The sequence below is a fragment of the Mirounga leonina genome, unplaced genomic scaffold, assembly GCF_011800145.1.
Source record: "Mirounga leonina isolate KUSES-001 unplaced genomic scaffold, KU_Mleo_1.0 Mir_114, whole genome shotgun sequence".
In the NCBI taxonomy this organism is placed as follows: Eukaryota; Metazoa; Chordata; class Mammalia; order Carnivora; family Phocidae; genus Mirounga; species Mirounga leonina.
The window spans coordinates 1,799,825-1,827,302 of NW_023270265.1; the positions used below are offsets into that span (position 1 = coordinate 1,799,825).

Below are 27,478 nucleotides of genomic sequence, written 5' to 3' on the forward strand. Positions count from 1 at the left end.
TTGGCATATATATATAAGTTGTTCTCTCTTTAAAATTTTGAGATAGTTTCTTCTAGCAGATCAAAATATACCCTAAATCTCTAGTGTATGGTTTTTTTCTACTCCCCTGCCTGATCACATTCTCTCCCTTTTTTTTAATCCTCTTCTTTCTTTTTTCAAACAACTTCTTATCAATTCCTTGTATAAAATTTTTTATAATTTCCATCTTTACAGTCATATTCCATCCCTTCATCATATCAACCCTTATTTTTGTACATATATAAGTTTTTCTTTTAAAATTTTGGGAGGCACTTTCTTCTACCAGACCAAAATACACCCAAATCTAGTGTGTGGCACTGATCTATATACCAGCCTGATCATATTTGATCACATTCTGTTTTTGTTTTGTTTTGTTTTGTTCTGTTTTTGTTTGTTTTTATCTTTATCTTTTTTTTCTTCTTCTTTTTCTTTTTTCTCTCTTTCCCTTTCTTTTCCCACTGCTTCAGGTCTTTTCTGATTTGTTTAGAGTATAATTTCTGGGGACGTTGTTACCCTGCTAGCATTTTGTTCTCTCATTAATCTATTCTCCTCTGCACAAAATGACAAGACGGAAAAAATCACCTCAACAAAAAGAACAAGAGGTAGTACCGACTGCCAGGGACCTACTCAATACAGACATTAGTACGATGTCAGATCTAGAGTTCAGAATCATCACTTTAAAGATACTAGCTGGGCCTGAAAAAAGCATGGAAGTTATTAGAGAAACCCTTTCTGGAGAAGTAAAAGAACTAAAATCTAACCAAGTTGAAATCAAAAAGGCTATTAATGAGGTGCAATCAAATATGGGGGCGCTAACTGCTAGGATAACTGAGGCAGAAGAGAGAATCAGTGATATAGAGGACCAAATGATGGAAAATAAAGAAGCTGAGAAAAAGAGAGATAAACAACTACTGGATCATGAGGGCAGAATTCGAGAGATAAGCGATACCATAAGACGAAACAACATTAGAATAACTGGGATCCCAGAAGAAGAAGAAAGAAAGAGAGGGGCAGAAGATATATTGGAGCAAATTATAGCAGAGAATTTCCCTAATTTGGGGAAGGAAACAGGCATCAAAATCCAGGAAGCACAGAGAACCCCTCTCAAAATCAATAAAAATAGGTCAACACCCCGACATCTAATAGTAAAACTTACGAGTCTCAGAGACAAAGAGAAAATCCTGAAAGCAGCTTGGGAGAAGAGATATGTAACCTACAATGCTAGAAACATTAGATTGGCAACAGACCTAGCCACAGAGACCTGGCAGGCCAGAAAGGACTGGCAGGATATATTCAGAGCACTAAATGAGAAAAATATGCAGCCAAGAATACTATATCCAGGTAGGCTGTCATTGAAAATTGAAGGAGAGATAAAAAGCTTCCAGGACAAACAAAAACTAAAGGAATTTGCAAACACGAAACCAGCCCAGAAGAAATATTGAAAGGGGTCCTCTAAGCAGAGAGCCTAAAAGCAACATAGACCAGAAAGGAACACAGAAAATATACAGTAACAGTCACCTTACAGGCAATACAATGGCACTAAATTCCTATCTTTCAATAGTTACCCTGAATGTAAATGGGCTAAATGCCCCAATCAAAAGACACAGGCTATCAAAAAACAAGACCCATCGATATGCTGTCTGCAAGAGACTCATTTTAGACCCAAAGACACCCCCAGATTTAAAGTGAGAGGGTGGAAAACCATTTACCATGCTAATGGACACCAAAAGAAAGCTGGGGTGGCAATCCTTATATCAGACAAATTAGATTTTAAGCCAAAGACTGTAATAAGAGATGAGGAAGGACACTATATCCTACTTAAAGGGTCTATCCAACAAGAAGATCTAACAATTGTAAATATCTATGCCCCTAACATGGGAGCAGCCAATTATATAAGCCAATTAATAACAAAAGCAAAGAAACACATCGACAACAATATAATAATAGTGGGGGACTTTAACACCCCCCTCACTGAAATGGACAGATCGTCTAAGCAAAAGATCAACAAGAAAATAAAGACTTTAAATGACACACTGGACCAAATGGACTTCACAGACATATTCAGAACATTCCATCCCAAAGCAACGGAATACACATTCTTCTCTAGTGCCCATGGAACATTCTCCAGAATAGATCACATCCTAGGTCATTAATCAGGTCTCGACCGGTACCAAAAGATTGGGATCATTCCCTGCATATTTTCAGACCACAATGCTTTGAAACTAGAACTCAATCACAAGAGGAAAGTCGAAAAGAACTCAAATACATGGAGGCTAAAGAGCATCCTACTGAAGAATGAATGGGTCAAACAGGAAATTAAAGAAGAATTAAAAAAATTCATGGAAACCAATGAAAATGAAAACACAACTATTCAAAATCTTTGGGATACAGCAAAGGCAGTCCTAAGAGGAAAGTATATGGCAATACAAGCCTTTCTCAAGAAACAAGAAAGGTCTCAAGTACACAACCTAACCCTATACCTAAAGGAGCTGGAGAAAGAACAGCAAGTAAAGCCTAAACCCAGCAGGAGAAGAGAAATAATAAAGATCAGAGCAGAAATCAATGAAATAGAAACCAAAAGAACAGTAGAACAGATCAATGAAACTAGGAGCTGGTTTTTTGAAAGAATTAACAAGATTGATAAACCCCTGGCCAGACTTATCAAAAAGAAAAGAGAAATGATCCAAATCAACAAAATCATGAATGAAAGAGGACAGATCACAACCAACACCAAAGAAATACAAACAATTATAAGAACATATTATGAGCAACTCTACGCCAGCAAATTAGATAACCTGGAAGAAATGGATGCATTCCTAGAGATGTATCAACTACCAAAACTGAACCAGGAGGAAATAGAAAACCTGAACAGACCTATAACCACTAAGGAAATTGAAGCAGTCATCAAAAATCTCCCAATAAACAAAAGCCCAGGGCCAGATGGCTTCCCAGGGGAATTCTACCAAACATTTAAAGAAGAATTAATACCTATTCTTCTGAAACTGTTCCAAAAAATAGAAATGGAAGGAAAACTTCCAAACTCATTTTATGAGGCCAGCATTACCTTGATCCCAAAACCAGACAAAGAGCCCATTAAAAAGGAGAACTACAGACCAATATCCCTGATGAACATGGATGCAAAAATTCTCACCAAAATACTAGCCAACAGGATCCAACAGTACATTAAAAGGATTATTCACCACGACCAAGTGGGATTTATCCCTGGGCTGCAAGGTTAGTTCAACATCTGCAAATCAATCAATGTGATACAATACATCAACAAAAGAAGGAACAAGAATCATATGATCCTCTCAATAGATGCAGAAAAGGCATTTGACAAAGTGCAGCATCGTTTCTTGATCAAAACTCTTCAGAGTATAGGCATAGAGGGTACATACCTCAATATCATAAAAGCCATTTATGAAAAACCTACAGCGAATATCATTCTCAATGGGGGAAAACTGAGAGCTTTCCCCCTAAGGTCAGGAACGAGGCAGGGATGTCCACTATCACCACTGCTATTCAACATAGTATTGGAAGTCCTAGACACAGCAATCAGACAATAAAAAGAAATAAAAGGCATCCAAATCGGCAAAGAAGAAGTCAAACTCTCCCTCTTTGCAGATGATATGATACTTTATGTGGAAAACCCCAAAGACTCCACCCCAAAACTGCTAGAACTCATACAGGAATTCAGTAAAGTGGCAGGATATAAAATCAATGCACAGAAGTCAGTGGCATTCCTATACACCAACAACAAGACAGAAGAAAGAGAAATTAAGGAGTCGATCCCATTTACAATTGCACCCAACACCATAAGATACCTAGGAATAAATCTAACCAAAGAGGCAAAGGATCTGTACTCAGAAAACTATAAAATACTCATAAAAGAAATTGAGGAAGACACAAAGAAATGGAAAAACGTGCCATGTTCATGGATTGGAAGAACAAATATTGTGAAGATGTCAATGCTACCTAAAGCAATCTACACATTCAATCCAATCCCCATCAAAATACCATCCACTTTTTTCAAAGAAATGGAACAAATAATCCTAAAATTTGTATGGAACCAGAAAAGACCCCGCATAGCCAGAGGAATGTTGAAAAAGAAAAGCAAAGCTGGCGGCATCACAATTCCGGACTTCCAGCTCTATTACAAAGCTGTCATCATCAAGACAGTATGGTACTGGCACAAAAACAGACACATAGATCAATGGAACAGAATAGAGAGCCCAGAAATGGACCCTCAACTCTATGGTCAACTAATCTTTGACAAAGCAGGAAAGAATGTCCAATGGAAAAAAGACAGTCTCTTCAACAAATGGTGTTGGGAAAATTGGATAGCCACATGAAGAAGAATGAAACTGGACCATTTCCTTACACCACACACAAAAATAGACTCCAAATGGTTGAAAGACCTCAATGTGAGACAGGAGTCCATCAAAATCCTACAGGAGAATACAGGCAGCAACCTCTTCGACCTCAGCCGAAGCAACTTCTTCCTAGAAACATCGCCAAAGGCAAGGGAAGCAAAGGCAAAAATGAACTATTGGGACTTCATCAAGATTAAAAGCTTTTGCAAAGCAAAGGAAACAGTCAACAAAACCAAAAGACACCCGACAGAATGGGCGAAGATACTTGCAAATGACATATCAGATAAAGGGCTAGTATCCAAAATCTATAAAGAACTCATCAAACTCAACACCCAAAGAACAAAGAATCCAATCAAGAAATGGGCAGAAGACATGAACAGACATTTTTCCAAAGAAGACATTCCAAATGGCCAAGAGACACATGAAAAAGTGCTCAACATCGCTCGGCATCAGGGAAATCCAAATCAAAACCTCAGTGAGATACCACCTCACACCCGTCAGAATGGCTAAAATTAACAAGTCAGGAAATGACAGATGTTGGTGGGGATGCGGAGAAAGGGGAACCCTCCTACACTGTTGGTGGGAATGCAAGCTGGTGCAGCCACTCAGGAAAACAGTATGGAGGTTCCTCAAAAAGTTGAAAATAGAGGTACCCTATGACCCAGCAATTGCACTACTGGGTATTTACCCCAAAGATACAAAAGTAGGGATCCAAAGGGGTACGTGCACCCCAATGTTTATGGCAGCAATGTCCACAATAGCCAAATGTGGAAAGAGCCAAGATGTCCATCGACAGATGAATGGATAAAGAAGATGTGGTACATATATACAATGGAATATTATGCAGCCATCAAAAGGAATGAGATCTTGCCATTTGCAACGACGTGGATGGAACTGGAGGGTATTATGCTGAGCGAAATAAGTCAAACAGAGAAAGACATGTATCATATGACCTCACTGATATGAGGAATTCTTAATCTCAGGAAACAAACTGAGGGTTGCTGGAGTGGGGAATGGGGTGGGAGGGATGGGGTGACTGGGTGATAGACACTGGGGAGGGTATGTGCTCTGGTAAGCACTGGGAATTGTGCAAGACTGTTGAATCTCAGATCTGTACCTCTGAAACAAATAATGCAATATATGTTAAGAGAAAAAAAAAAAAGAAGAAGGTAGCAGGAGGGGAAGAATGAAGGGGGGGAAATCGGAGGGGTAGACAAACCATGAGAGACGATGGACTCTGAAAAACAAACTGAGGGTTCTAGAGGGGAGAGGGGTGGGGGGATGGGTTAGCCTGGTGATGGGTATTGAGGAGGGCACGTTCTGCATGGAGCACTGGGTGTTATGCACAAACAATGAATCATGGAACACTACATCTAAAACTAATGATGTAATGTATGGGGATTAACATAACAATAAAAAAATTAAAAAAAATTAAAACAGAAAAGACAGTTGTTTAATAGACAATTTTGAGAAAACTAGATCCCTCTACAGAGAAAAACAAAACTGGATGCTTACTTAGCATCACTTTCAAGGATGGAATCCAAACAAATAAACATAAACATAAATAAACATAAACATAAATAAACATAAAACTAAGATTATAAAGTTACAAGAAATGTGACTTGAGGCAAGAACAATTAAAACAAAACTCCAAAGACATAAAACTACAAAGGATATAGGAGAGTTGAACATATAATCAACTAATTCAACCTAACTAAAATTCTACAGAACACTCAACAGCAGCAGAATACACAATCTTTTCAAGTGAATATGGAACATTTATCAAGATAGATCACATGCTGGACCACAGAACAAGTCAAAATAAATTTAAAAGGTTTCAAATCATACAAACTGTGTTTTCTAGCCACAGTGAAATTAAATTATAGATTAAAAAACAAAGACATCTTTGGGTGCCTGGGTGGCTCAGAGGGTTAAGCATCTGCCTTCAGCTCAGGTCATGATCGTAGGGTCCTGGGATCAAGCCCCACATCGGGCTTCCTGCTCAGCGGGGAGTCTGCTTCTCCCTCATCCTCTGCCTCTGTTCCTCTCCCTGCTTGTGCTCTCTCTTTCTCTCCCTCAAATAAATAAATAAAATCTTTAATAAAAAAAAAGATATCTGGAAAAATCCCCATATATTTAGAAAATTAAAAGCATATAAAATTAAGTCAGGTAACAACAGATGTTGAGAAGGATGCAGAGAAAGGGGAACCTTTTTACACTATTGGTGGGAATACAAGCTGGTACAGCCACTCTGGAAAAAACAGTATGGAGGTTCCTCAAAAAGTTGAAAATAGAGCTACCCTATGACCCAGCAATTGCACTGCTAGGTATTTAACCCAAAGATACAAATGTAATGATCCAAAGGGGCACCTGCACTCCAATGTTTATAGAAGCAATGTCCACAATAGCCAAACTATGGAAAGAGCCCAGATGTCCAACGACAGATGAATGGATAAAAAAGATGTGGTATATATATACAACGGAATATTACTCAGCCATCAAAAAAATGAAATCTTGCCATTTGCAATGACATGGATGGAACTAGAGGGTATTATGCTAAGCGAAATAAGTCAATCAGAGAAAGACAAGTATCATATGATCTCACTGATATGAGGAATTTGAGAAACAAGACAGAGGATCATAGGGGAAGGGAGGGAAAAATGAAACAAGATGAAACCAGAGAGGGAGACAAACCATCAGAGATTCTTAATCTCAGGAAACAAACTGAGGGTTGCTGGACTGGAGGGGGATGGGAGGGATGGGGTGGCTGGGTGATGGACATTGGGGAGGGTATGTGCTATGGTGAGTGCTGTGAATTATGTAAGACTGATGAATCACAGACCTATACCTCTGAAACAAATAATACATTATATGTTAATAAAAAAAAAAAAGGAAAAGAATCACAAGAGAGGGATTGAGAGTGTTGGAAAAGAAAGTGAAGAGAAAATGAAAGAAATTTACTCTGCTACAATGATACCCCTCTTGTGGGAATATAGAAACAGATTCTCTAAGATTCAAAAACCTGAATAGCAACAATAAAAGCTTTAGACTTTCAATCATATGAATGAGGAATTATTTAGAAGGAGTCTTTCCTGGTATCCCTGGGACAACTCAAAACTCCCATCTACTGACTCATTTGACAATTATTTACTACCTAATGTGTGCCATGTCCTATTCATAAGGCCAGTAATTTTCCCAATAGCCACTCATCATCTCCATTTCCTGGTCCTACCTGCTGGGGCTTCCACCTTCATTGCTGTTGCAGAAGAACCATTAGTGATTCCCCAAGGGCCTAAACTGGATTCTTCTGCTTTGCCTCCTTCTTCAGCGTACTCAGCAATACCAGTGATCCTCTGCTTCATTACTTGTGCCTGAAGCATTCGTGCCTGAAGTTGTTTGAAGGCTTCATGAAATGCCATTTCCATTCGAATATCATTGTTTTGAATTTCATAGTACAAACCTGAAGAAAGAAAGATGCTGCAATAAATGTGACTGGTTTTCCACCATCATAAACTGAAGAACTGCAACATTTCACTTCTATTTCCCATATTTTTACCAAAGTTTAAGAACTATATGATGAGCCATTAAAGAATGAAAAGAGAAAGGGAGAATCTTATAATGGAAGAAAACACATTCATATCGCAGGAAAATACCATACCAAGTAAAGTCCAGGCTACAACATTAGTTGGTTCCAAGCAAGTAGCATCCTCAAAGAAAATTTCTGCCTGCTCATAGTTCTCCATCAGGACAGCCAGGACACCACACAGCAACAAGCTGAGAAGAGACCACCAACATGATTAACAACACGGTCCCATGTCACAGTTATGGAACCAAGATAATTTCATATAGAAGTTTATCTGCTCCCACTCATTCTTCAACTCCCTTCCACCCATACCTTTGGATATGATTCTGGTTGAGGGAAAGGGCTTTCCGAAAACACTCCTGTGCTTTGATGTTGTCCTCAGTTAGGAGGCAGAAGGCACCATAGTCCAGCCAGTGTTCCAGGTTCTGGGGCTCACGGACCAACCTCTATCACATGAAGCATCAGGAGGACCAAGGTTATTGTAACACTAGGTCATAATTTTTATACACATAACACCATAAATACTATAAGTTGTATGAAAGTAGAAACTGTCATTTTTTTTATTTACCACTGAATTCTGAATGTCTAGAACAGTCACTATTCTGGCTCATAGCATGTGAATAAATACTTATTGGAATAATTTTAAAACTAAATCTTCAAGTCATTCCTTCTTAGTGTTGATGTTATGGTCACCAGAAGCTCCTCTAATTACGTGGAAACCTAGATTCATTTTATAGTTCATTTTAAAGAGTCACATATAATAATTTCTGTCATGGTCTTGAGATAGCAAATATAAGTTTAAGTACAAATATGTAAAATAAGCATCTCATAATGAGTGAAAACTACAAAACATTGCTGAAAGAAATTAAAGATGACATAAACAAATGGAAACACATCTTATGTACATGGATTGAAAGACTTATTATTATTAAAATGTTAATACTGCCCAAAGCAATTTACAGATTCAATACAATGTCTATCAAAATCCCAATATTTTTTTTGCAGCAATAGGAAAAAACATCCTAAAATTTACATGGATTCTCAAGGGACCCTGAATAGCCAAAACAATCTTGAAAAAGAACAAAACTGGAGGACTCATACTTCCTAGTTTCAAAACTTACAAAGCTATAGTAATCTGTGTGGTGCTGGTATCAAGACAAATACATAGAACAATGGAACGGAATAGAGAGCCCAGGAATAAACCCTCACATATATGGTCAAATGTTTTTTGACAAAGAGGCCAAGACCATTCAATATGTAAGGACAGTCTTTTCAGCAAATGGTGCTAGGAAAACAGGATATCCACATCTGCATGTAAAAGAATGAAGTTGGACCCTTACTTAATGCCAGATACAAAAAATAACTCAAAATGGCTGTATAATATTCCATTGTATATATATACCACATCTTCTTTATCCATTCGTCTGTTGATGGACATCTTGGCTCTTTCCATAGTTTGGCTATTGTGGACATTGCCATGGATGGAACTAGAGGGTATTATGCTAAGCAAAATAAGTCAATCAAAGAAAGACGTGTATCATATGATCTCACTGATATGAGGAATTCTTAATCTCAGGAAACAAACTGAGGGTTGCTGGAGTGGTGGGGGGTGGGAGGGATGGGGTGGCTGGGTAATAGACATTGGGGAGGGTATGTGCTATGGTGAGCACTGTGAATTGTGTAAGACTGTTTAATCATAGACCTGTACCTCTGAAACAAATAATACATTATATGTTAAAAAAAAAAAAAAGGAAGAAGATAGCAGGAAGGGAAAAATGAAGGGGGGGAAATTGGAGGGGGAGACGAACCATGAGAGACTATGGACTCCTGGAAACAAACTGAGGGTTCTAGAGGGGAGGGTGGTGGGGGGATGGGTTAGCCTGGTGATGAATATTAAAGAGGGCATGTATTGAATGGAGCACTGGGTGTTATACACAAACAATGAATCATGGAACACTACATCAAAAACTAACGATGTAATGTATGGTGATTAACATAATAAAATAAAATTTAAAAAAATAAATCAAAATGGATCAAAGACCTAGATGTAAGACCTAAAACCATAACATTTTGAGAAGAAAACAGCCCAGTAGCTTCATGATTCTGGATATGGCAATGATTTCTTGGATATGATACCAAAGGCACAGTTAACAAAAGAAGAAATAGACAAATTGGGTTTCATCAGAAACCTTTAAAAAAGTTTTATACATCAAAAGAAACTATCAACAGAGTAAAGAGGTAGCTCTCAGAATGAGAGAAAATATTTGAAAATCATATACCTATACCTGGTAAGAGGTTAATATTCAAAATATGTAAAGAACTACTAAAACTCAACAACAAAAAATTAAACAAACTGGCTCAAAAGTGGGCAAAGGACTTAAATAGACATTTCTCTGAAGATCTACAAATGGCCAAAATGCATGGGAAAAGATGCTCAACATCACTAGTCATCAGGGAATCAAACCACAGTGAAATACCACCTCACACCCATGAGGAGAGACACCGTCAACAAAATAGAAAATGTTCATAGAGGCGTTACTCATAACAGCTAGAAAGTACAAGCAACCCAAGTGCCCCTGACAGATGAATGGATAAGCAAAATGTGGTCTATACATACAATGGAATATTATTCAGCCTTAAAAAGGAAGAGAATGCTGACACATGCTACAGCATGGATGAACCTTGAGGACACACGCCAAGTGAAATAAGCCAGTCACAAAAGGACATAACATATTTATATAGACTGAGGTTTTGAAGTTGTTGTAGTCTAAATGTTCCTCTGTCAATTAATTTAGAATTTGGAACATATTTTCCTATTTAAAAAGTATAAATGTGAAAAGATGTTCAAAATCACCAGTCATTAGAAAAATGCAAAATAAAATCATGATGAGATACCCCTTCACACCCTTTAGAATGGCTATAATTTTTTAAAAGATGTATAATAATAAGAACTAGTGAGAATATGGAAAAAATTTATTGCTGGTGGGAATGTAAAACAATATAACCTCTTGGAAAACAGTTGGGCATTTCCTCAAAAAGTTAAGCATAGAGTTACCATATCACCCAGGAGTTCCACTCCTAGGTATACACCCAAGAGAACTAAAAATATAGGTCCATACAAAACTTAAACACTTTATTTATGAATGTTCATAGCAGCATTATCCATAATAGCCAAAAAGTAGAAAGCCATCAAATACCCACACCTGATGAACAAATAAACAAAATGTGCTATATCTATACAATGGAATGTTATTGAGCCATAAAAAGGAATAAAATACTAATACATGCTATGACATGAATGACTTTTAAAAACATTATGCTAAGTGAAAGAAGGTAGTCACAAAAGACCACATATTGTATGATTCTATTTATACATGTATGTTATACATTTATACTATATGTTAACATACAGTGTTATATTCATTTTAGGTACACAATATAATAATTCAACAATTTATACCAGTAGTCCGTGCTCATCATGATCAAGTGTACTCTCCAACCGCTTTATCTATTTCACCCATCCCCCCACCCACCTCCCTTCTGGCAACCACCAGTTTGTCCTCTTTATTTAAGAGCTTGTTTTTTTGTCTTTTTTTCTTTGTTCTTCTGTTTTGTTTCTTAAGTTCCACGTGTGAATATAATCATATAGACTTGTCTTTCTCTGACTTACTTCACTTGGCATTATACCCTCTAGGTCCATCCATATTGTTGCAAATGGCAAGAGCTTATTCTTTTTTATGGCTGAATATATATATATATACCACATTTTCTTTATTCATCTATTGGTGGACACTTGGGTTGCTTTTATATCTTGGCTATTGTAAATAATGTTGCAGTAAACATAGAGATGTATATACCTTTTCAAATTAGTGTTTTCATTTTCGTGGTGATACTGCATTTATATAAGCTGTCTACAACAGGCAAATCTATATATAAAGTAAACTAGTGGTTGCCTCGGGCTAGTGGTAAAGAGGAATGAGAAGTGATTGCTAATAGGCACAAGGTTTCTTTTTGGGGTAGTGCAAATGCTCTAAAATTAGATTGTAGTATTACTATGAACCTACAACTGCTCTTTAAAAAGTCTATTAAAAATTAGGGGCACCTGGCTGGCTCAGTGGAGGAGCATGTGACTCTTGATCTTGGGGTCATGAGTTCAAGCCCCATGTTGGGTATAGAGATTAATAAAAATTTTTGTAAGGGTGCCTGGGTGGCTCAGTCAGTCGAGTGTCTGCCTTAGATCAGGTCATGATCCCAGGGTCCTGGGATCAAGCCCCGTGTCAGGCTCCCTGGGAGCCTGCTTTTCCCTCTGCCCCTCCCCCCACTCATGTTCTCTCTTGCTTTCTCTCTCAAATGAATAAATATTTTTAAAAATTTTTTTTGTAAAAAATAGATTGTGGTGATGGTTTCACAATTCTGTAAGTAAACTAAATGCCACTGTACACTTTATATTCATTTTTTATTGAAGTATAGTTGACATACAATATTATATTTTTTTTTAAGATTTTTTTTTTTATTTGACAGAGAGGGAGTATAAGCAGAGGGAGCGGCAGGCAGAGGGAGAGGGACAGGGAGAAGCAAGCTCCCACTCAGCAGGGAGCCCAATGCAGGGTTTGATCCCAGGACCCCAGGATCATGACCTGAGCCATAGGCAGACACTTAACCGTCCGAGCCACCCAGGCGCCCACAATATTGTATTTTTTTCAGATGTACAACATAGTGATTTGACAATTATATGCATCACAAAATCACAAAACTACACTCACCACAAGTGTAGTTACCATCTGTCACCATACAAAATTATTATATATTCCTTATGCTATACTTCTCATATTTATTTATTTATTTTATAACTGGAAGTTTGTACCTCTTCATCCCCTTCACCTATTTTGCCCATTCCCCCACCCCCACACAACTCAACACCAAAAAACCAAATAATACGATTGAAAATGGATAGAGAGGGGCGCCTGGGTGGCTCAGCTGGTTAAGCATCTGCCTTCTGCTCTGGTCATGATCCCAGAGTCCTGGCATCTGCAGAGCAGAGAGCCTATTTCTCCCTCTCCCTCTGCCCTCCCTCCCCCAGCTTGTGTGCTCTCTCTCTCTCAAATGAATAAAATAAAATCTTTTAAAACAATGGACAGAGGCGGCGGCGGCCATATATACAATGGAATATTACTCGGACATCAGAAAGGATGAATACCCAACTTTTACATCAACATGGATGGAACTGGAGGAGATTATGCTAAGTGAAATAAGTCAAGCAGAGAAAGTCAATTATCATATGGTTTCACTTATTTGTGGAACATAAAGAATAGCATGGAGGACATTAGGAGAAGGAAGGGAAAAATGAAGGGGGGGAAATCAGAGGGAGAGAGGAACCATGAGAGACTATGGACTCCTGGAAACAAACTGAGGGTTTTAGAGGGGAGGGGTTGGGGAGATGGGTTAGCCCGGTGATGGGTATTAAGGAGGGCACGTATTGCATGGAGCACTGGGTGTTATACACAAACAATGAATCATAGAACACTACATCAAAAACAAATGATGTACTGTATGGTGACTAACATAATATAATTAAAAAAAACAATTCTGAAACTATGTTTAGATTTCATCAGTTTGAAACTTCAGAAATTAAAGTCTGACTCTGTGGAAAAAAATTAAAAAATAAAAAATAAATAAAAACAATAGACAGAGGACCTGAACAGACATTTTTTGAAAAAAGACATACAGGTGTCCAGCAGACACATGAAAATATACTCAACATCACTAATTATCAGGGAAATGCAAATCAAAACCACAATGAGGTATCACTTCACACAAGTTAGAATGGCTAGTATCAAAAAGACGAGAAATAACAAGTGTTGGTGAGGATGTAGAGAAAAAGGAACCCTTGTGCACTGTTGGTGGGAATGTAAATTGGTGCAGCCACTATGGAAAACAGTATGGAGGTTCCTCAAAAAATTAAAAATAGAAATACTGTACAACCCAGTAATTCCACTTCTGGGCATTTACTCAAAGAAAACCAAAACAGTAATTTGAAAAGATATGCACCACTATGTTTATCGAAACATCATTTACAATAGCCAAGATACGGAAGCAACCTAAGTATCCATTGACAGATGAATGGTATAAAGAAAATGTGGTATACATATGCAATGGAATATTATTCAGCCATAAAAAAGAATGACACCTAGGGGCGCCTGGGTAGCTCAGTCGTTAAGCGTCTGCCTTCAGCCCAGGTCATGATCCCAGGGTCCTGGGATCAAGCCCCGCATCAGGCTCTCTGCTCAGTGGGGAGCCTGCTTCTCCCTCTCCCACTCCCTCTGCTCATGTTCCTGCTCTCACTATCTCTCTCTCTGTCAAATAAATAAATAAAATCTTTAAAAAAAAAAAAAAGAATGACATCTTGCCATTTACAACATGGATGGACCTAGAAGGTAATACACTAAGTGAAATAAGTCAGACAGAAAAAGATGAATACCATATTATTTCATTTATATGTGGAAACTAAAAAACAAAACAAACAAACAACAACAAAAAAAACCAGAAATGAACTCATAAATATAGAAAACTGGTGGTTGCCAAAGGAAGGAGTGGAAGGATGGGCAAAATAGGTGAAGGGGATTAAGACGTACAAACTGCCAGTTTTAAAATAAATCACAGGGATGAGAAATACAGCATAGGGAATATTGTCAATAATATTTTAATAACTTGTATGGTGACAGATACTAAGTATGCTTATTGTGGTAAGCATTTCATAACATATATAATTGTCAAATCACTATACCTGAAACTAATATAATATATATTGTATTCAACTATACTTCAATTTAAAAAAAGAATGTTATATAAATGACATTATAAGTACATAACCTTTTGACAGTGGCTTCTTTCACTCAGTATAATGCCTTTGAGATTCATTCAAGTTGTTGTATTAGTTCATTTCTTTTCTTGCTGAATAGTATTTCATTATATGGATAAACCATAGTTTGTTCATTTATTCACCCTTTAAAGAACATTTGAGTTGTTTCTGGTTTGATCAATTATGAATAAAGTTGCTATAAGCATTCATGTACATAAGATTATACTTCTTTAAGGTAAATACCCAGGAGTAGGTCATATGGTAAATGGGTAAGAAACTGCCAAACTATTTTTCAGAGTTGCTTTATCATTATGCATTTCCTCCAGCAAAGTATGAGGGTTCCAATTCCTTTATATCCTCACCAGCACCTCATATTGTCACCATTTTTCATTTTAGTAATTCTAATAAATTGTAGTGGCACCTTATTGTGGTTTGAATTTGCCTTCCCTAATGGTTAATGATGTTGAACATTTTTTCATGTTCTTATTTATCATATTTATGTCCTCTTTAGTGAAATACCTGTTCAAATCATTCACCCATTTTCATTTAGTTGTTTTTCTATTGTTGAATCTTGGGAGTTCTTTTTTTTATTATTATTATGTTACGTTAGTCACCATACAATACATCACTAGTTTTTGATGTGGTGATCCATGATCCATTGTTGTCGAATAACACCCAGTGCTCCATGCAGTACGTGCCCTCCTTAATACCCATCACCGGGCTAACCCATCCCCCCACCCCCCTCCCCTCTAAAACCCTGTTTGTTTCTCAGAGTCCATAGTCTCTCATGGTTCATCTCTCCCTCTGATTCCCCCCTTTCATTTTTCCCTTCCTTCTCCTAATGTCCTCCATGCTATACCTCATGTTCCACAAATAAGTGAAACCATATGATAATTGATTTTCTCTGCTTGACTTATTTCACTTAGCATAATCTCCTCTAGTCCCATCCATGTTGATGTAAAAGTTGGGTATTCATCCTTTCTGATGGCTGAGTAATACTCCATTGTATATATGGACCACATCTTCTTTATCCATTCATCTGTTGAAGGGCATCTCGGCTCATTCCACAGTTTGGCTATTGCAGACATTGCTGCTATAAACATTGGGGTGCATATGGCCCTTCTTTTCACTATATCTGTGTCTTTGGGGTAAATACCCAGGAGAACAATTGCTGGGTCATAGGGTAGCTCTATTTTTAAATTTTTGAGGAACCTCCACACTGTTTTCCAAAGTGGCTGTACCAACTTGCATTCCCACCAACAGTGTAAGAGGGTTCCCCTTTCTCCACAACCTCTCCAACATTTGTTGTTTCTTTCCCTGTCCATTTTTGCCACTCTAACTGGTGTAAGGTGGTATCTCAGTGCGGTTTTGATTTGAATTTCCCTGATGGCTAATGATGATGAACACTTTTTCATGTGTCTGTTACCCATTTGTATGTCTTCTTCAGAGAAGTGTCTTTTCATGTCTTCTGCCCATTTTTTGACTTGATTATTTGTTTTTTGGGTGTTGAGTTTGAGAAGTTCTTTATAGATCTTGGATACCAGCCCTTTATCTGTAGTGTCATTTGCAAATATCTTCTCCCATTCTGTGGGTTGCCTCTTGGTTTTGTTGACTGTTTCCTTTGCTGTGCAGAAGTTTTTTATCTTGATGAAGTCCCAAAAGTTCATTTTTCTTCTGTTTCACTAGCTTTGGGAGATATATCTTGAAAGAAGTTGCTGTGGCCGATGTCAAAGAGGTTACTGCCTATGTTCTCCTCTAGGATTTTGATGGATTCCTGTCTCACATTGAGGTCTTTCATCCATTTTGAGTTAGAGAATGGTTGAGTTTCATTCTTCTGCATGTGGCTCTCCAATTTTCCCAGCACCACTTATTGAAGAGACTGTCTTTTTTCCATTGCATGTTTTTTCCTGCTTTGTCAAAGATTATTTGACCATAGAGTTGAGGGTCCATATCTGGGCTCTCTATTCTGTTCAGTTGGTCTATATGTCTGTTTTTATGCCAGTACCATGCTGTCTTGGTGATCATTGCTTTGTAATATAGCTTGAAATTGGGCAAGTGATCAAAAACTTCCCAAAAACAAGAGTCCAGGGCCTGATGGATTCCCTGGACAATTCTACCAAACATTCAATGAAGAAATAATACCTATTCTACTGAAGCTGTTTCAAAAAACAGAAACAGAAGGAAAGCTTCCAGACTCATTCTATGAGGCCAGCATTACCTTAATCCCCAAACCAGGCAAAGACCCCATCAAAAAGGAGAATTTCAGACCGATATCCCTGATGAGTATGGATTCCAAAATCCTCAACAAAATCCTAGCTAATAGGATCCAACAATACATTAAAAGGATCATCCACCACGACCAAGTGGGATTTATCCCCGGGATGCAAGGGTGGTTCAACATTCGCAAATCAACCAATGTGATAGAACACATTAATAAGAGGAGGGAGAAGAACCATATGGTCCTCTCAATTGATGCAGAAAAAGCATTTGACAAAATACAGCATCCTTTCTTGATTAAAACTCTTCAGAGTACAGGGATAGAGGGAATATTCCTCAAGTTCATAAAATCCATCTATGAAAAACCCACAGCGAAAATCATCCTCAATGGGGAAAAGCTGAGAGCCTTTCCCTTAAGATCAGGAACATGACAAGGATGCCACTATTGTTCAACATAGTACTACAAGTCCTAGCCACAGCAATCAGACAACAAAAAGAAATAAAAGGTATTCAAATTGGCAAAGAAGAGGTCAAACTCTCTCTTTTCACAGATAACATGATACTTTATGTGGAAAACCCTAAAGACTCCACCCCCAAATTACTAGAACTCATACAGCAATTCAGTAATGTGGCAGGATAAAAAATCAATGCACAGAAATCAGTTGCTTTCTTATACACTAACAATGCAACTGTAGAAAGAGAAATTAGAGAAACAATTCCATTTACAATAGCACCAAAAACCATAAGATACCTTGGAATAAACCTAACCAAAGAGGTAAAGGATCTATACTCTAGGAACTACAGAAGAGTCATGAAAGAAATTGAAGAAGACACAAAAAGATGGAAAAACATTCCATGCTCATGGATCGGAAGAATAAACATTGTTAAAATGTCTATGCTACCCAATGAGAGACGATGGACTCTGAAAAACAAACAGGGTTCTAGAGGGGAGGGGGGTGGGAGGATGGGTTAGCCTGGTGGTGGGTATTTGGGAGGGCACATTCTGCATGGAGCACTGGGTGTTGTGCACAAACAATGAATCATGGAACACTTCATCTAAAACTAATGTTGTAATGTAAGGGGATTAACATAAGAATAAAAAAAAAAAGGGAAAAAAAAATGTCTATGCTACCCAGAGCAATCTATACCTTCAATGCCATCCCCATCAAAATTCCAATGACATTTTTCAAAGTGCTGGAACAAACAATCCTAAAATTTGTATGGAATCAGAAAAGACCCCAAATTGCGAAGGAAATGTTGAAAAAGAAAACAAAGCTGGGGGAGTCTTGGGAGTTCTTAATATTCTGGATACAAATCCTTTGTCATATATGTTTTGCAGATATTTTTTCCTAGTCCATATCTTTTCTTTTTTTTTTTTTTTAAAGATTTTATTTATTTATTTCAGAGAGAGAATGAGAGAGAGCACATGGGGGGGGGGGCAGAGGGAGAAGCAGACTCCCTGCCGAGCAGGGAGCCTGATGCAGGACTCGATCCTGGGACTCCAGGATCATGACCTGAGCCGAAGGCAGTCGCTTAACCAACTGAGCCACCCAGGTGCCCTAGTCCATACCTTTTCTTTCTCTTAATAGTATCTTTTACAGAGGACACATTTTTAATTTTTTTCCAATAAAAATTAGAAGGATTTTTAATTTTCAAGTCCTTTGAGAAAGCAAAACTAATGCAACACAAATTGAAAGATCTAATTAATAAATTTAACAAGCCTAAGTAATTTTGTACATAAATTAACCCATTTATTATAGGCTATCAATGTTTCAAATGGTGGAGCTTCTACCGATCTTTCAACTCCTTCAGTCGTCTTGATGGCAGACTTTACTGTGAGGGCAGAAGTGGTGTTGTAGATCCAGGCACCATCAGCGACGGTTTTCATGCAGGAGCCACAATGCCAGATCCCCACAGATAGTCTTTTCATCTTGGTTTTGCCACGGAAGGAGCAAGGATACTTGGCATGCTGGCTTATTTCAATCTTTTTCACCGTTTTCCTGAGGGAGGCACCATAACGGTCCTGTATTTTCACCCATGATTCCGACCTTCTTGGTGCATTTAGCCATGTCTCTCACAAACTAGGTCTGAGCCCAGAGAGCACACATTTTTAATTTTGATGAAGTTCCATTTATCCTATTTTTCTTTTGTGATCATGCTTTTGTGTCATGTCCAAGATCTCTTTACCTAAACTCCAGGTCATGAAGACTTTGTCCTTTGTTTTCTTCTAAAATTTTTATAGTTTTATGTTTTACATTCAGATCTATGGTTCATTTTAAGTTGATTTTTTTTTTAAGTAGGCTCCACATCCAGCCTGGAGCCCAGCATGGGGCTTGAATTCACAACACTGAGATCAAGACCTGATCAAGATCAAGAGTTGGATGCTCAACAAACTGAGCCACCTAGGTGCCCCTTAAGTTGATTTTTTATACAGTGTTTGAGGTTTAAGTCAAAGTTTTTTGTTTTTGTTTTTGTTTTTTGCATATGGATGACCAACAGTTCTAATACCATTTTTTTTTTAAAGACTGGCTTTTCTCTATTGAATTTCCTTTACACCTCTGTCAAAAATATAATGGTCTTATTTATGTGGACCTGTTTTTAGACTCTATTTTATTGACTTATGTGTCTATCCTTCTGTCAGTCCTGTTGGGTTTTAAATAATTAAAAACTATTTGTTATACCCATATTATACAAATAATAGTAACAACTACCACTGGGAAGACATTTAATTACCTCTTCATAATACACTGCTGCCATTTCAAAGTTCTCATTGACTTCTGCTTCAAATGCAAAGAGTCGAAGTTGTTCACTGCTTGTATAAATGGTTGAAACAGCGCCCTGGGTATCATCTGGCATGGTCTTGACAACATCAAGATGTTAAACAAAACAAAGCAATTACAAGTAGAGAGTCTTATAAGAATAAACTAGACGTGAGACCGCAGTTATGAGGTTGAAAATGCTATTGGGGTTTCTTATAGTCTTGCCAATAATAGTAAGAGTGAGAATGAACCAAGAGAGAAATATCAAGGGTGAAAGAGAGGCTCAGGTATCTGAATACCAACAATCTAAACTCACAGAAGTGAGTAAAAATTAATTTGGGCAGAACTGTTCTCCTCAACCTTCAGGGAAGTCAAAATCTCTAAGTAAGCCTCCTTCTACCTCAAACAGCTTCCTACATTTTCTCTAGTGTATGGGACAAATATTATCATTTTCAGTTGCCATGACATGAAGAAGGTTGGCAAGCACTAGCTAGAGTCTTCAAACATCAAAAAAAACAGGAGATTAAGGGTAAAGCTTTGGAAGTTGTTTCTGTAGTTTTAGTGAGATATGTAAGCAAATCCCAAAAAGGAAACATTTTAGAAATAGCCAGAAAGGTAGGAGAAAACCCAGAAAAATATTATACCCTATGTACCCATCCAGGAAAGCAGTTCTGGTATAATAAGTAATCTCCTGGATCAGAAGTTATTGCCAAGGAAGATCGCCCCAAATTCTTTAATTAAAAGTAAAAAAATTATCAGTGACATTAACAAGTAGAGTTGTTAAGGGATGTAGAGAGTAAAGCTAAATTTGAGATGGGCCAAAGAAAGCTCCTGATCATGGATTAATGCCTCTGTTCTTTGTTTTTTGTTTTTTTTTTTTTTAAGATTTTATTTATTTATTGGACAGAGAAAGACACAGCGAGAGAGGGAACACAAACGGGGAGTGGGAGAGGGAGAAGCAGACTCCCTGCCGAGCAGGGAGCCCGATGCGGGACTCGATCCCGGGACTCCAGGATCATGACCTGAGCTGAAGGCAGTGGCTTAACCAACTGAGCCACCCAGGCGCCCTGTTGTTATTTTTAATTTTAATGATCTTGACCTCCAAATCCCTCCAGCAACACATTTCATTGCCCAAACCAGAAATACTCTACCTCTAATATCCCACTCCCAGAATCTGCGTTACAAGCCTTCAGTCTTTTTGTCACTTAATCCCCTGAAAACTGCTCTCTGATTTCATTTCCTTCATTTCCAATATGCCTATCTTTCCCAATGGGTAAGCCTGGACCACATGATCATCCACTCATACTACTCTCCCACCAGCACACTCAGGTTCCAGGCATCCTTGTCCTTCTCCTGCACTTGGTCTGAAGATTCCCAAATTAAAACAATCCTACTATCTGACTTCTTCATTCTTAGACAAGAGCTGCTAACAGGTCCTGAGGAAAACTGCATATACAAAGAAATATCTGAGCTGCCACAGATTCTTTGGCAGTCAGCCTTAGCTGGAGGCCTTTCATACTCTCCGCAATCTATGTAGTTGTCCTTGTTCAACAACATATTCCATTATGCTATGATGCAGTATCTAAATTTTCTTCTCTTTCTTCAGGCTTTTATTCAAACATTATTCCCTTCACTGTCAGTAAAAACATTACTTCACAGAGGAAATGGAAATCATTAGGCCAGAAATCCCTCAACTTATGAACCCCACATTGGAAGAGTTTATTTCTGCATCCATTGTATCTCTTTCTTTTCAGTCTGAGGAAGAAGCATCACATCCTTCTCTGTTCTTGATCCTTTCCCACTTGTATATACCCTGGCTTACCATCAATTATTCTCTCTTTCCTTCTATTTTCAATTTCTTCCCATCTGCTGACTCCTTTTCCCAAACCTATGGACATGCTAAAGGCATCACCAGCTTAAAAAGAAAATCTTTATAATTTCTAGCTTCTACTTTCCCCCTCCTTCCTTTCATCTTCCAACTTATTGAATTTATATTCATCTGCTTCCTAATCACTCATTTACTCCATAATTCATTATAATTTGAATCCATTCCATTAGCTCACTGATATTACTATGTAAAAGTTAATAACCTCCTTATTTTCAGATTCAATGAAAACTTTCAAATTTTGTGTTTTTTCCCCCAGTTTTATTGAGATATAATTGATATACATCACTGTGTAAGTTTAAGGCATACAGCATAATGGTTTGACAGACATGTATTGTAAAATAATTACCACAATAAGTTTAGTTAGTATGCATCATCTCAAATGGACACAATAAAAAGAAAAAAAAGAAAAATTTTTTCTTGTGATAAGAACTCTTAGGATTTACTCTCTTAACAACTTTCACATATATCATGCAACAGTGTTAACTCTAGTCATCATGCTGTACATTACATCCCTAGTACTTGTTTATCTTGTAACTTGAGGTTTATACCTTTTGACCACCTTGTTCCAATTCCCCCTCCCCATGAACTACTAGGAATATTTGACATTGTTGACTACTTTTTCTTCTTAAAATTCTCTTCCCTTAGCTTCTGTGATACCACTGTCTTCTGGCTCTTCTGCCTTTTTAACAATTCACTTATCTCCTTCATTAATTCTTTTACTCATCCATCCCTTAAATGCTGGTGTTTGATAGGGTTCCACTGACAGCTCACTTCTCTCTTGACTCATGTTTTTCTCAGCATCTTCATCTATGACCATAGTTTAACTAGCATCTACAGGCATATTGTCTTTTATTGAGCTTTACAGATATTGTTTTTTGGTTTTTTTACAAATTGAAGGTTTGTGGCAACTCTGTGTCAAGCAAGTCTATTGGTGCCATTTTCTAATAGCATTTGCTCACTTTGTCTCTCTGTGTCACAGTTGGGTAATCGTCAAAATAATTCAAGCTTTTTCATTGTTAATTATATTTGTTATGGTGATCTGTGATCTCAGGTTAGGACTCACTGAAAGCTCAATGATGGTTAGCATTTTTTAGCAATACAGTATTTTTTAACTAAGGTATGTACATTGTTTTTCTAGACATAATGCTATTGCACACATAATAGACTACAGTATAGTGTAAACTTTATATACACTGGGAAACCAAAAAATTCATTTGACTTGCTTTATTGTGATATTTGCTTTACTGTGGTGGTCTGGAACCAAACTGTCAATATCTCCAAGGTATGCCTATATATACTCATGGCTCCCCAAATCTCATCTACAGCTCAGATCTCTCTCTTGAGAAAAACCTCATAAGAACCAATGTTCAAAAGTGATTTCAACATCACCCGCCTCCTACCAAATTCACTTGTGTTGTATTTCTTGTCCTGGTTAATGGTACTACCAGCTACCCAGTCATTGAGCCTTAAACTTAAGAATCTTTGACCTCTTTATTACTACATTAATAACCAGTCAACACCACCAGTTTCACCACATCTAACCCACCTGACATACTGCTATGAGTGTTTTTCATAAAATGTGGATCTGATCATATTATTCCACTTATAAAATAATTAAATTTATTGCTTCCAAATGCTAATAAGGGAAAAAGTCAAAACTTCTTTGTGTGGCATATAAGGCTTCCATCCACATTCTCAATTCCCCTACCTGGAACTGATCCCTGGCTTCACCTCCTACTTCTATGTCCCTTAACCACTTCAACCTCTGCTCCTAAACTATATGCAGTTTCTGTATATGCCATACACTTCCAAGCTTCCAAGCTTTTGTGATATTCCCTATGACTCAAATGCTCTGAAACATCTCCCTGGAGAACTTTTTAGCCTTCAGGCTCAAGCCACAGCTCTTCTGTGAATCCTTTCCTGACAGGTCTCAGGGTGAAGTTGATCACTCTTTCTTTAGGCATCCCCTAACCTGCTCTACCATGGACACATCCCTATCACAGCACTTACCTCGCCCTACTGCACTTATTTGTATTTGACGTCTCTCTCCTCTACTAGACAGGGATTCCTTGGGGGCACAAGGCAACAGTAATTACTATCTCATGCTCAATTCTCAAGAGAATTTATCCAAATCATCTGTGCCCAAGGTGGGATTGTTTTCTTAATCCTAGGATATCAGATATCCTCACCTTCTTCTTCCAGAAAGGCTGGACAAGGTGAAAGAAAAAGTAATGGTGACAGAAGAAAACAACAGTAAAGGAAAAAAACATAGAATAGAGGGCTTGAGGAAGCATGGCTACTTGGAGACTACCAAGGGGACAAAAAGACTTTGATTTTTGTCATTTTTTTCAAATAAACCACAACTGTATACATTTTAAAATGAGCAAATGAAGACAAGATGCAAGCTGTGCAAGTATAGATAGAAACAGACAAATGGGAGAAGAGCAGGCTATCAGTCAAATAGAAAAGGCCTGTTTAGGGGCAACTGGGTGGCTCAGTGGGCTAAGCGTCTGACTCTTGATTTGGGCTCAGGTCATGATCTCAGGGTTGTGAGATTGAGCCCTGTGTGGGGCTCCGCAATGGGCAGGGAGCCTGCTTGGGAGTCTCTTCTCTCCCCCTCCCCCTCTGCCCCTACTCACCCACCTCTCTTAAAAAAAAAAAAAAAAGAGGGCGCCTGGGTGGCTCAGTTGGTTAAGCGACTGCCTTCGGCTCAGGTCATGGTCCCGGAGTCCTGGGATTGAGTCCCACATCGGGCTCCCGGCTCGGCGGGGAGCCTGTTTCTCCCTCTGACCCTCTCCCCTCTCATGCTGTTTCTCTCTCTCTCTCAAATGAATAAATAAATAAAATCTTAAAAAAAAAAAAAAAAGAAAAGGCATGTTTGAAGTATCATTGTCATTCAGGTATATCTGAAAGCTCATAATGTTTCTTAGTTTTGATTGCCAATCATGGAGAGCAAACTGAGAATTGCACACATTCACAGAATAAATAGATGATTTTTGTTTTATAATTTATTTTTTTTTTTTAAAGATTTTATTTATTTGATAGAGAGAGACACAGTGAGAGAAGGAACACAAGCAGGGGGAGTGGGAGAGGGAGAAGCAGGCTTTCCCGCTGAGCAGGGAGCCCGATGCGGGGCTCGATCCCAGGACTCCGGGATCATGACCTGAGCCGAAGGCAGATGCTTAACGACTGAGCCACCCAGGCGCCCCTTTGTTTTATAATTTAATTAGCTGATTTTATATATTTCTTTCATCCATCACATTTATGACAGTTATGAAAGTTATTATGCCAGGAAATTGAATTATTCTCTCTTGTTCTCCCCAAAATTAGTTTTATAATTTAGGCAGTTTCTTATTCACTTTTGTCAGTGCCTAGCACAGAGTAGACACCTCATAAATGTTTGCTGAATGAAGGAAGAAAGGAAGCAAGGAAGGAAGGAATCATTCAGAGACCCTGATGTCCTACGGAGAAAAGTAAGGGCTCTTAGTTCTTGAGCACCTACCTGGTTTAAGGCCACATGCATCTGATCCACCAAGAACACATAGAGCTCACTAATAAATGTCTGCAGTTCCTCCTGGCTTTCAAATGATGTTGTCTTCAAATACTTCTCTCTCACAATCTTTACTACGGCATGCTGTAAGAGACATTGATCATCCATTTGATTATAAAGTCCAGCACCATGCTGACAACACAGGCTTCCCTTGAGCTTCTTTCTGGTCTAAGGCTCATCAGAACTTCGGAAAGTGATTGATTTCTCCCTTGGTAACTGCTAGAATGTCAGGTCTCTGATTTTCCACCAATCAACATACTCTGCATGACTTCTTTTCTTGATGTCATCTCTAATATGGTCAATGCAGAACTCATATCATTTGAAGAGAGCCATAGAGCCAAAGAAGACCTCAGCATTAGGTTTATGCATTATATCTCTCATGGTGACCACATGATACAAGAGGAAAAGGCCTGATTTGACAGTCTGGAGAATGGGATTCTAGTTCTAATCCTGCCACTGTACAACCTCAAAAATTAAAGTTACTACCTCATTTTCCTCATTTGTTATATGGATGTGTACTTCTGGTCTTATTATCTTACTTCAGAAGATGATTGAGAAGCCAAAGAAAGATAACAGGTAGGTGGTGAAGCTTAAATTGCTGTGCAAATAACATATTGCTATAGCCATGACAGCTCCCCGCCCCCCCCCCCCAGCTAAAATTATTGCCAGGTTTTGTACTAAGCACTTTCCATGCATCATATTATTTAATTCTCATAATGATCCCATGTGATAGTGTTAGTATTATTGTTCATAGTTACACAAAGAAATTAAAGCTCAGAGAGGCGAAGTCATTTGACCATCCAGCTGCTAATGGTAGAACCAGGAATCAAATTAAGTTGTGACTATGCCACCTACTGAGAAGAGCTCCTCGCCTCCATGAGCGTCAGTTGTTTTTCACCCTATTACTTCCATGTTCTTTCTTTGTATCTGTTAAGTACAGTACAGGACACATAGTAAATGTGCACAGAGAGGCAATCCAGTGTAGCAGTTAAGAATGTGAAATTCTGGAGCAAGAAGGCTGCCTGAATTTGAGTCCCATCTTTAACTTTTACTAGTTCTATGACCTTAGGGAAATTACTTAACCAATTAATATTGCATTTCTCCACCTGTAAAATGAGGAATATCTACCTCATAGGGTTATTCTTAGGATTAAATTAGTAAAATACGAAACATTTAAAAATTTGTCTGGTGGGGTGCCTGGGTGGCTCAGTCATTAAGCGTCTGCCTTCGGCTCAGGTCATGGTCCCAAGGTCCTGGGATCGAGGCCCACATCGGGCTCCCTGATCAGCGGGAGGTCTGCTTTTCCCTCTCTCACTCCCCCTGCTTGTATTCCCTCTCTTGCTGTGTCTCTCTCTGTCAAATAAATTAAAAAAAAATTTTGTCTGGTGTACAGCAAACACTCAATAAATGTTAACCATTATTATGTAGGAAATTATTAAGTAAATATTTCTCAAATCTTAGTGATTCTGTGGACTATGGAAAGGTAGGTAATGGAAGACAGAGAATTAGTCATGGAATTAGTACCAGGTACAGAGTTTTTGCCTGCTACAGTAACATGAAACCTGGCTCAAAATCTGGCCTAGCCTCAAGTAAAGACTTAGTTTCTTAAAAGCTCACACTTGGAATGGATACTTAACCATTCCAAGGCTTTCCACAAGTGGAGCTTCTCATATTCTATCAGACAGAACATAACTCTTGGCACCAACAGCAAGAATGGTGGAAGCGTAGCTGAACATGACCAGAGAACAACTAATAATTAGGAATGTAGAGAAGATGCTTCATAAAAATCCACTGAACAATTAAAGGAATATTTACCTTGAGTTGTTCTTTGAAAGCAAAGTATTTTCCAGAGCAGTTAAGTTCATAGTTGAGCAGGCACTTCTGCTCCTCCATGGTTTCACTATCCATATCACTCCCCAGTTTGGCCACCTGTTTTCCAAACATCCTATGATACTCATCCAGAATAGCTCTAGATATATTCTTGATCTGCATGTGGTAGTCACTCACCGCCTAGAAAAATACAAAATGTCTTGTAAAGAGGCCTTGAAGAGATCAAGATATATAATGGACTCTGAAACTGGTTGGGGTTTTATATTCAATAATGTTTTAGGTATAAATTGCCCTTTACTTTTCAGCTCAGAGACTACCAGCCAAAGGATTAAACACTATTCACTATTCATTGTTATGTCACTGGTCACAAACAGAACCAGGAAGAGAAATATGAGAAGCTA

The 27,478-nt window shown here is 38.1% G+C and overlaps 1 protein-coding gene across 5 annotated transcripts in view; it reads right to left on the reverse strand.

The window, feature by feature from the left end:
* Positions 1-27,478, reverse strand: part of CFAP70 (cilia and flagella associated protein 70) — a 122,145-nt gene that overhangs the window by 23,366 nt on the left and 71,301 nt on the right. For 4 of the 5 annotated variants that reach the window (XM_035021391.1, XM_035021384.1, XM_035021388.1 and 1 more), the window contains 6 exons: positions 27,063-27,257; positions 25,200-25,331; positions 19,784-19,909; positions 8,287-8,420; positions 8,050-8,165; positions 7,624-7,851 (listed from right to left, as the gene is read on the reverse strand). In XM_035021391.1, coding sequence (XP_034877282.1) covers positions 7,624-7,851; positions 8,050-8,165; positions 8,287-8,420; positions 19,784-19,909; positions 25,200-25,331; positions 27,063-27,257 — 931 coding nt within the window. The remainder of the gene's footprint in view (positions 1-7,623; positions 7,852-8,049; positions 8,166-8,286; positions 8,421-19,783; positions 19,910-25,199; positions 25,332-27,062; positions 27,258-27,478) is intronic. The other variant, XM_035021395.1, reaches the window with a different exon arrangement.